Source organism: Tetrao urogallus (assembly GCF_951394365.1).
Source record: "Tetrao urogallus genome assembly, chromosome: 15".
Taxonomy (NCBI): Eukaryota; Metazoa; Chordata; class Aves; order Galliformes; family Phasianidae; genus Tetrao; species Tetrao urogallus.
Genome location: NC_136828.1, coordinates 2,898,412 through 2,909,718, shown reverse-complemented (window position 1 = coordinate 2,909,718; position 11,307 = coordinate 2,898,412). Strand labels below are relative to the sequence as shown.

General features: G+C 47.6%; 1 protein-coding gene across 1 annotated transcript in view; it reads left to right on the top strand.

The window, feature by feature from the left end:
- Positions 1-202: 202 nt before the first annotated feature.
- Positions 203-11,307, top strand: part of AXIN1 (axin 1) — a gene marked incomplete at both ends in the record, with an annotated part of 66,098 nt that continues 54,993 nt past the window's right edge. The window contains one exon of the mRNA XM_079542693.1: positions 203-1,080. Within this exon, the coding sequence (XP_079398819.1) occupies positions 203-1,080 (878 nt within the window). The remainder of the gene's footprint in view (positions 1,081-11,307) is intronic.

Below are 11,307 nucleotides of genomic sequence, written 5' to 3'. Positions count from 1 at the left end.
TTTCAGAAAAAGAGGATTTAATACAGTAATCAGGGAGGACAACATTAGTAGCTTGTAGTCTTAGAACGTTTATTTACAGTGATACTTAATGGATTTCTTTCTTATCTGTTTCAGCAGAACCAACGTGTTCTCCTTGGAGATACGGGTGTTGGTGATCTGAGATTTCGGCTCTTCCCCCGCTGTTCAAGGAAGCGCCAGGAAGATGAATATCCAGGGGAAGGGCTTCCCTCTGGACCTCGGAGGAAGCTTCACTGAAGATGCTCCAAGGCCACCGGTGCCTGGTGAGGAGGGTGAGCTCGTGTCCACAGATCCAAGGCCAGTCAGCCACGGTTTCTACTCCAGTAAAAGCGATGTGGTTAGAAATGAGACCTCCACCGCAACGCCGAGGCGCTCCGATCTGGATTTGGGCTATGAACCTGAGGGGAGTGCTTCGCCAACTCCACCCTACCTGAAGTGGGCCGAGTCGCTGCACTCCTTGCTCGATGATCAGGATGGTATCAATCTCTTCAGGACGTTCCTGAAACAGGAGGACTGTGCGGATCTGCTGGACTTCTGGTTTGCCTGCAGTGGCTTCAGGAAGCTGGAGCCATGTGTGTCCAATGAGGAAAAAAGACTCAAACTGGCAAAAGCCATTTACAAAAAGTACATTCTGGACAACAACGGCATTGTGTCCCGGCAGATCAAACCGGCCACAAAAAGCTTCATAAAAGACTGTGTCATGAAACTGCAGATTGACCCTGACATGTTTGACCAGGCCCAAACTGAGATTCAATGCATGATAGAAGACAATACCTACCCTTTGTTCCTTAAGTCGGATATTTATTTGGAATACACAAGGACAGGTGGGGAAAGTCCGAAAATTTATAGCGATCCGAGCTCAGGGTCTGGGACAGGAAAAGGGCTACCTGGTTATCTGCCTACTCTGAATGAGGACGAGGAGTGGAAATGTGACCAAGACACTGAGCCTGAGGCCAGCAGGGACTCCGCGCCCTCAAGCAGGCTCACCCAGAAGCTGCTTTTGGAGACTGCAACCCAGCGTGCAACCTCCACCCGGCGGTACAGCGAGGGCAGGGAGTTCAGGTACGTGAGTGCGCCAGCTGGGCCCTTCCTTGGGGCCTCCAGATGCCCCTGGGGGCTGCTGTGAGGTTGGAGTTGCTGGGAAGTAGAGGTGGTTTTGCAGCTGGGAGCGGTTGGGGCTGGTTGAGCATCAGCGTGGGACAGTGTCACATGGGCGTCAGGTTGAAACGCAGCTTTATCTAAATGTACTGCGAGCTATTTGTAGGGTGTCTTTGGCCGGTTCCCCTGAATCACATCTGCAGGATGTTCTTTGCTGTGAGGAAATGCTGCTGGACGTGGTCGGGCTGTAGGTAGGAGGCAGCAGGCAGTGCCGAGCTGTGGGCAGCGCCAGTATGCACAGAGCGAGCAGAGCTGCAGTGTCAGGCTGGCTTGTAGCCTGCAGTGACGGAAGGTCAGTGTTCAGTTACAGGAGTGCAGATGAGTGCAGCTCGTGGTAAAACCCCTTGTAAATATACAAGGAAATGGTGATGAGCCACAACTAGAGGCTGCAGGAAGCTTGCGGGAAATACCCTGATGTCTGTCGTGTGTGTATGGGTCAAATGGGGTTCGTGATGCTCCCTGTAAGTGGTATTGCTTTGCAGTCAGGTTTTCTGATAGTGGATTCCAGCAAGTAGGAATCCCCAAGCCCAGTTAAATTTGTTCCATGTTGCAGCTTTTCCCCTCATCACAATATCTGTTTTTTTTCTCTAGAGGAGTTGCCCAGTTGTTCAGCCCTGCTTTTCTTTGGGTCCCCCACCCATTCCCAGCCAACACGCGTTTGGAAACTTGCTGAGAGCTCAGTTAAAATTCCAGACAATTAACTTAGCAGGGAGTTCTCTGGGATCAATAAGCGTGTGTGTGTGTGTGTAACCCTTGCTGAATCAACAGAACGCAGCTAGACGCACATTCCTACTTCTTTAAAATAGAATCTCCTTGTTTTAAGACCAGCTTAGGCTGAGATCTTTGCGATGGTTACGAAACGAAGTAGCCAAACTGTCCTCTTCAAAGCAGCATTTCTGTGCTTCCTCTCCCCACGCTGTTCCTTTATGCTGGCAGCTGGACGTGCATCCTGCCCTGCACAAGATCTCAGTGCCTTTCAGATGGTGAAATGTTTTTATTTCTGTTTTCAAACAGATTTTGAGGAGGGGGTGTTGCATGTGAAGCTCAGGAAAAAAAATGGGAATTGGTGTTAGCTCGTGATGTTTTAATCAGGAGTCTGAAGAACAGAATCCCAGGATCCTGGGACTTTCTCATGGATTTAATAAAAACCTTGGGTGTTTCTTGCTATGAGTTTGCACCGAGTGCTGGATACTGACTGGATAGGATTAGAAAAGTCCACAATTCAAGTATCTTTTTATTTTAGCAGGAATGGCTTAAGACTGGCAATAACTTGCTCAAGTTGAGTTTAGTTTCTGTTCTAGAGCAGGTAGTGAAAACCTGCACAAATACTGCATTCTTCAGGTCCTGCTTCAGATAAAATGCACAGTTTATGCTGTACCTGAATGCATCCATGCCAACCTTTAAAACGGTTCAGAAGTACATGATGGAATAGAAATATTTTGGGGTGGCATTCCTCAACCTCATGCATTTTCTAACAAGATTGGAACAGCGCAAAATAAATCTTTACCTAGGGGATGGAGGTCAGGAGAAACTTGCTGCTGTTAATTTGTTGTGTCTGACAGCCTGTCATTGTGGCTGCAGATGCTCCATTGACCTGCTGGGTCGGGAGGCAGGGACGTGTTTACTGTTCTCACCAGAGCAGGAGTCATTTTGGAGCCTGGAGTAAGTAACTGAAAATGAGTGATTATTTATTTTAAGTGCTGGTCTGTCAAGTGCAGCAGTGTCCGGAGCATCTCCGTGGAAGATGGGCACTGCTCAGTAGTGCGATCTGTGCGTTTGGTTCTAACACTCTGCTGAGATCCATCTCTGTGCGAGTCCTTGTGGTTGAAATAGCTTGCTTCCTGAACGCTGCATAGAAATAGCTGCCTCAAACAGACTGTTTTTCAAACAGTGGCATCTTGTCGTGCAAACATTCCTGCTTTCTCCTGTTAGGAAGAGCCTTGGAAGCTGGTGGAGCTGCGTGCAGCAGGTTGGGAGTGCTGTGTGCAGTGGTTGGGAGGCTGAGCCTGTCCTGATTTGGTTTGAAACGTTTCTACAGACTTATTTTTTTGTAGAAGAATCTGTCGTCTCTGTTCTTGAGGGAATGTTGCAATAAGCTGTTTTGCATTATATCTGAAGGCCTGTTTAATCTTCACAAGATTTAACGTCTATTCCTTGGCTTCTATGGAAACTCTAAAGAAAGAGGAATCTGACCAAATGCAATAGGAGTGTGTCCCTGTTAGCAAGGGAGCGTCGTGAATTGGCTCCAGATCTTTTTGCAGCAGAAGGTTCTTCAATCTTACCGCCGTATTTCTGTGCCCATGAGCACAGAACTGCTCCAAGTGCAGAAGACAAGGCGTTGTGTGCGTGTATGTGAGAATATCCCAAAGCAAAAAGCACTGCTGTTACCCACTGCGTTTTTGTACGCGTAGGAAAAGGCCAATAGTCATTATAGTTAGGCTGCTGCAAATTAATTGGACATTGGTTATGGATCAGTGAACTTCAAAGAGGGCAACCCCCGAAGATCTCAGGCATTAACTCGCAGCTTCCGAAACCGACACTAACGTGGTTGTGAGCGCAGCTAAATCTTTCATTAACCTTCTTCTGACACACCGGGACTGGGTTTTTCAGATATGAGGAGCAGAAATTAAACCCGTGCCTTAGAACTGCCCTGCAGCCTGGTTTTCAAGCACTCCCATAAAACAGATGTATTTTGAAAATTGGGAAACTTGGCGCGTGTTGCCAAACCGTCACATCACTGCTGTGTCTGCTGTCTGCATAGGTCCCTTCTGTCATCTCTTCAGCTTTGCATCAGAAGGGTTTCCCTGTCCACTCCCAAAAACCTGTGCTCCCGGGGCTCTGGGGAGCAGCACTCACAAGTGTTGGCTTTGCTTTCCAGGTTGAAAATGGAGCAGACCGGGCAGTGTTATGGGCAAGCAGCTCTGCTTTCCTCTGGAAGTTGGGGTTGGTTCTGCCCATTGCTTTGTTTGTTTGACCTGTGTGCTAAAAATGAAACCTGGAGGAGGGGGAGGAGAGGACGGGTGGTGGCAGGTGAAGTCTCCCATTAACAGATGTTGATGGGCTGAGGAAAGGGAGCATCATAGGCACTGACACAGAAATCTGCATGTGGAAGCTTTGATTTACACTTCCTTCATTATTATTTTTTTTAAGGGAAGCTGGCTGAAAGGTCTTAGTGTTTGCTTCCACAGTGCTGAGCTGACCAAGCTCACAGCTCTCCCAGGTGTTGGTGATTCAAGTGAAAAGGCCACATGCCATCGAGAAGTCCCCGCAGCCATGCTGGGCGCACATGGGAGCAGCTATCCCCAGGACACAGCCTGTTCTTTGTAACAGGGTGCTGAGCAAGAGGAGCAGCAGCTGAGGAAGGGTGTAGCGGGATGCAACAGCTCTAGTCAGAGACTCGTCCCAAACCTCAGTGAGTAATGCTGCATTGCAAGAGAGAGGAGCAGCGGAGCCTGGTTCAGGGCAGGTGTGGGATCTCTGCTGCCTATGTTACATCAGCAGGCTGACAGTCACAGGTTTAGCCTGCATCAGGAAGGAGCTGAAATTTAGCTGGCAGACTTAATTTTGAGGCTTGCTGCTTCATTACCAATTAAATATTAAATTGCATGCTTCTAACTCAAAGCGATGCGGTGAAGGAGTTGGAGTTAATTGTGCTGAATGAGCGGCAGACTGGAGATGTGCAGTTGCAGCGGTTGGTGCAGAGCAGTCTGCGTTCAGACTGTTCCAGGTTTGCATTGCTGTCTAACAACACTGCCTTGAGCTGAAGAATCAGCACATGCGTCTGTGAACTGAGCCACTGGAGCTTCAGGGGAGAGCATTTGCTTGGAAGAAGCTGCTCATTAATGTTGTGCCTGTATGTAACAGCAGGAAGGAAAGCGTTGGTCTCAGTCTGGTAGCATGGAGCTTGGGTTGGCTGCCAGGGCACAGCAAGGGTGGGTGCATCTGACCCAGAGGTGTCTCATTCAAGCACTGTCAGCATCCATGGGGTGGAAGATGGGGCTCTAGACGGACAACTGGACGTGTTTAGTAGGGGAAGTAACCAAAAGTGCTGCCCACCCCTCTGCCTGAGTCAAATGGCATCTCTGCTTGCTTGCTCAGTCCTCTTTTCCTTTTTTCCTCTTTAATCTCTTTTTGTGCTGTGTGTCATATTCATTCTGTTCAGGAAACACTACTAGTGTCCCAGTGGTATCTCCTTGATAAGTGATGCTGCAGTTGGCCTGGAAATGCATCCAGCAGTGTCTATTTCTTAACATATTTACATTTTCAGTGGCTTAGGACGAGACTATCAGAGAAAATGCCTCTTTTCCCTGTCTGCAAGAGCAGCATCGTCAGGCAGCAGCAATTCTCCTGTACCATGAGCAGAAGGGCTGGGGTGGAACAGCGGGCACGTGGCTACTGCCTCAGAGTGCTGGGGCTCCTTGGGTTGTGTGGGTCTGTGGGATGCCAGCAGCACTACTTGGGTCCCATTTCAAGTAATTTTAACTCAAACAGGCCCTAAACTTTTTTTCCAATGGCGACCCTGCATTTCTGGCAATAATTGTGTGTAACTTGAAGTGCTAGCTAATGGCTTGGCTTGAATTAAAACTTCTGGGCCTGTAGCACCCCTTGTAATTGTTACAGTCCACAACAATGTGCAGAGCAGTGGCTGTTTCCAAATCGGTGTAAGCTGTGGCAGAATAGTTTGGGTTCTGCATTGTTCTTGAGGGAAGTCATGGCTGTGATGGGGAGGCAGGGTCTGGTGCTGATAGCAGTGAGTGGTCGTGTTGTGACTCCAGAGCTGTAAGGTTTACAAGACGAGGATGGATTGTGTTTGTGCACAGAAGTTACACCAGCTTTTGTGAAATACGTTGTTAAGCTGATGAAACTTCTGCATGGAAATGCTTACATTAACAGTGCAAAGTATTTATACTGGCATTTGCCAAGCCTTAAAGTGGGTTTTAATTGAAGAAGAATGCTTTTTGTGCCCGTAGCTTTACTTCTGCACAAATCAAGATGAAGAAGCATTGTATTTGTTATTTGGTTATGGATCAGTGTTGGTATTGGTCCTCTGAGATGGTGTCTCCATGGCCTCTTTACCCTACAGCTCTGGAGCTCTGAAACCAGGAGGGATGTAAACAGCAGGCTTCCTGGCAAACAGGGCTTTGACTTGTACGTGTTTGGTCTGATTTAAGGAAAAGAAAGCGTAAAGGTTTTGCTCTATCTTAATTTTATAAACAGTTTGATTACATTTGCTAAAGCTGTTTTGTTCCTATTTTCATGCGCACTGGCGATGACGACACAAATCATGAAATCCTACATTTTGGGAATGAGGTTCCAGGTTGGGCTGGTTTGAGTTGTGCTCTGTGTGGGAGGAACTGGGTACAGAAGAGCAGAATGAGAAGTGAATGGGTCCAGGGAAGCTGAGGAGCGTGCCCAGCAGGTGAGCCTCGTGGTACACCTGGGTTTGATCTGCGGTTCTGCTTCAGCTTGGCTTTATGTTTTAAGAGTTTCTTTGTTGTCGCTATAATGGACTAATCCCTTGAATAATTAGTTACTATTGGATGTTTAAAAATGGCTGCCTCTTGGATTTGTTCTCTTTAGTAGTCCTAGATTTATAGTCCTTTAATAATCCTGGATTTATTAACAATTGGGACAGAGTGTGAAATCCTGTTACACCGAGCTTTCTTGGTGGGCAAAGGGCTGAGGAAGATGCAGGAGTGCTGGGGGAGCACATGCTGGCCTCGTGTCGTGGTGGTCCTCTCACCCTTCCCACTGAAGCTCTGGGGCTGCAGAAAGTGCCCCCAAAAATAAGTGCTGTGGAGAAACCTGGTTTCAGGCATGACGGCGTGTATTGAGCAGAAAATTGCAGTATAACGTCTCAGAACAGAGGTACTCGTATCCTAAATCAGTTCCTGGAAATATCATTGGATTATTAGGCTCATCCTCAAATCCATTAAGCAAATTACAGTTAATCAGTCAAATAAAAGAAGAAAGATCTTTAGCAAGGCCCTGCCTTTTGAGCCGCGTGGAGAAGCTGTAGTAATATTTTAATTTTCCGTCTGTCAGTGAATGCATTCAATCACTTCACTTCCTTGTGGAGGACTGGAAATTAGAAACTGAGGTTAATTATCTGCATTAAATGAAATATGTGAAGACCACAAAAGCGAAAACCTTCACAATTCGGTATGGTCTGTTAAGCTAGGCAGACTGCTTCAGAAAGAGAGGGGTGATTTTTCCTTGTTTTGTTCCGATTGAAGGGTTTTAGTCACAGTAATTGAAATGATTAAAAAGTCAAATTGCTCGCGAGTGTGATTCTGAGCATCTCTGAGAAGATGCAGTGCTGGGTGAGAGCTGCGGCTGCGGGCGAAGGGTTTGCATGGCCGCACTGGGCCTTGGGGGGCCTTGCTGGGTCACAGTGGGCCTTGTTGGGCCGTGCTGGGCTCCTGGACTGGTTTGATTGTCAGAAGGCACGTGGGGTTCTGTTGTTGTAGCTTGCGCGTGGCTCTGGCTTGCAGTGCCCTGGGAGACATTTCTGTCCCATCTGTAGACCCACAGGCTGCAGGAAGCTTTGCAGCACCCAGAGGTTTCCTTTGGCCGTGGATTTCAAGTGTTTTTCCCGGAGTCACGCTCAGAAACGGAATCATAGCAGGTCATGTTTGTGCATGAAAGCAAAGCCGTCATTACTCACAGGCCATGTGCGAGGTCCTCTCTGTTGTAAGGCAGTGATGAATTCAAGTAGAACTGCTGTAGTTTTAAGTCAGATTATCCAAATTCTATAAATCCTACGTGGAAATTGGATTTTACCTTTGAAGACTCCAGAGTGCAATTTTCTGGTAAGATCTGGAGTTCTTTGGTCTTGTGGCCCCTAAGATACAGCTGCCTTCACAGTAGCAGCTTTTAGAATGTGTTTTGCTTGTTTTGATCAAAAACATTCAGAGGTGGGGAAAAATAACTCTGTAAGATGTTCCACTGAAGTGGTCAGCGTCAGGACCTCGTTAGTCCCTGCACTTAACTCCAAAGCTGATGACCAGAACCTAGTGGGTTTATTTTTCCTTCTGTCCCTGTATCTTCTATCTTCCCTGTGCCATCGTCTGTCCGCTCCCTGTTTGCACTTTCCTTTTTGGCTTCTCTTTTTTTCTGTACGCTTAGTTCTGTGTCATTTTGTCTTCACGGTGTATTACATCACTGCCCGTGCTGGAAGAAGGAGAGCAGTACTGTGGGAAGGTGGAATTGCCTTTTTTTTTTTTTTCCCCAGCAATCCACACTTAGAGCGATTTAGCTCTACTGGAAAGCCATGCCTTCAGCATTCAACAGATTTACCCTTTTGAATCATAAATTTTGGTCTTTTTCTTGGCTGGCAATCAGCTTCACAGACTGGGAGAGACTTATCTGGAAGAGTGGCTTCCTTGTTCTGCAGTTACTGCCAGCCCCGTGCGTGTGCTGCCTTTGAGAGCTCCGTCAGCACGTGTATTCCTGTGGGATTGGTTTTCTGGTGGCTGAGGACCTCGCAGAGCTTTCATAAGGGAAATGCAACTCAGCCAAGTGCAACAGAGCTCCTGGGAATTGCCCGTTAGGGTGCAGGAGGAGATGTGCTGTGGCTGTGTCCTGCTGCAGCTCCTGGGTTTGGGTAGCGTTGCTCTGGATGCGCCTCATGGAGATAAAAGCTGTACAACAGTTTGGCACCAGACATGCGAATGGATGCTGGGACAAAGTGATTGTTGCCCTCGAGGATCCCAAAAGAGGAATCAACAAATAGAAATTATTCTATTAGCAGGGGTAGAGTTCACAGGTTAACCATCATGTCAAAGCAATGAAATGCAGCCTTGATCTCCTTCACAAGGGCTTTATTGTGAATAACGAAGAGTGCCCAAGCAAAGACATCAAGTTCTTGCGCTGTAACATTGCAGTGTCTTGAAGAAAAAGAAGCTCTTTGCAGGCATCAGCTTCATTCCTGCTTCGAAAGATTGTAAAACGTGACCTCAGAGCCTTCTTGCTCTCCTTATGGCCAGACCCGGTTTGTATTTCCACGGAGAATGTTTTGGGTTTTTTTTTCCAAGTTTAATTTTAATTTTTATTTTTTAATAAAAAGTTCAGATCTTTTGCTAAGAAGGCTTGTCTTTGTACTTCTAACTCAGTCCATGTGACTGTCATAACATTTATTTCCTTAGGAAATGAAAAATGTTCCTTCATGAGGAAAGCCACAAAATGAAGCTGGCAGGCTCAGATCCATGCAGTGTGCATCTGCTGGTCTGCAGGCGTGGGGCTGCAGCCATCACCCCTCACTGCTTGGCTCCTTGGTCTGCCATCGAAAGAAACAGCAAAGGACAACTCTTCTGTGCATGTGTTTGCATTGAAAGTGTCTTTGAAGGTCTGCTCACTCAGGGAAACTGTTTTCCTCTCTTGGGAAGAGCTGCTTTGAGAAGGCTCACTCTTCAAGACGGGCCAGCGCTGGAATGAATACACGAGCTTGGAACAAATGGAAACGGGCGGCAAAGGATGCACGGATGTGTCACCGTAGTGGGGGATTTGTCACACCATAAAATAGCGCTGTGGTTTTTCCCTCGAGGTGTGTGCAGGGAAGTCTGTGGCCTGGGGTGCTATGAGCGCTGCTGCTGGAGAAGGCAGAGCATCCTGCTTCCTCTGTCCTTGTCCCTGCCTGCTGGCTTTGGTTCTTCTCAGGGTGGGCTGGAGGGGCCTGCTCCATCTGATCCGCAAACTCACCTCCTTCTGGAGAGAGGGAGCTTTCCAAATGGGCCTGAGAAAAACTTTCCTTTTGTAATCCTTGAGATAACAGGTCACGCAGCTTCACCCAGTGATTCTTGCACAATAACTTGTGGTCAGGCTGAAGTGTCTATTTTAGAAAGGCATCCAAGTGATGGGAGGTCATGCAGCATTTTTGTTACCCATGCCTGTGGTTACTTACTCTCACTGTTAGCAGTTTGTTCCTTCACGCTCCCTTCAGGTTTTTGCAGCTAGAATTTTTCACGGCTTCCATTTCCAGCTGCTGGCTTCTGGTATGGCTTTGCTCACAATACCTTTGCATATTTGGAGAAGCCTGCGGAATGGGTGTGAATGCTCTCCAGAAGTGGCAGAAGCTTTGTTATGGAAGGCCCTTGGGTTTTATGAGACTTTTCAACCCTCCAGTCGACTATTAAACAAGCTGCAGCTTGTCACGGTTGACAAACCTTACGGCTGGTCTCAGACCTAACCTACCAGTTTACAAGGCTGTATTCTTTTGTGCGCAGGTTTCTGGGTGGGGACCATTGGCTTCTGAGAGAAATTAACTTGTGGCCTTTCTTTCCCCCCTCCCACCTCAAGTACATTTGGTTTTCTGTTAGCTGTTCTGTCACTTCCAAACACCAAGAGGAAACGTCGGCCTGTGGTTTGGGAGGACAGTAGATGGAAATGTGTAATTGCAAAAAAAAAAATTAAAAAATCAGCTGCGTGGTTAGCAATGGAAGATAAACTGTAGAGAGTTTTTTAGAATGATTCATCCATAATTATTCAAAAACAAGTTGAATTTATTCTTAAGCTGCGGAGAAGAGTTCTTGCAAACCTGGCATTTGCCGCCTGCGATGTTTATATGCTTGAGTAAGTGCCTGTGTCAGCAGTTTGTTGGTGTCGAGTGCTCCAGATCTAAATCCCTTCAGAGGTAAACGCAGCACACCTTTGTCTCTGCCGGGCCTGCTGCCTTTATGTGCAAGCTGGTGAGGTCCAACCAGTTGTAGCGGTGGCTGCTGCGGGCAGCAGGGGGCTGAGCTGCGGGCAGGCAGGGGGCTGAGCTCTGGAGCTGCTTCACATGCGTTTGCTCTCTGTAGGTTTCTTTGTACGGTCTGTCTGGGATGCAGAGACTGCCTGCACCTTTCACATGGATTTTAGGAGTGTTGGAGCGTATTCCTCGTGGCACGGCATTGCGGCTGCTGGTGCTACCTGCAGAAGTTGGTATTTTGTTTTCAGCCCTCTATTTTCCAGGGAAGCTGCCTGCACCGAGAGGCCTTTTTCAAATGCTTCTCTTGGTCTGCGATTGCCAAGCAGTTGGAAACACGCTGTGCTGAACTGGCTGAAATCCGTTTGTGGCGGTTGTTGTTTTTGTGCTCGCGGCTCGCCGCCCCGATAAGCGTCCACAGGGCAGGGCTGCAGGGGCCAGGAGGG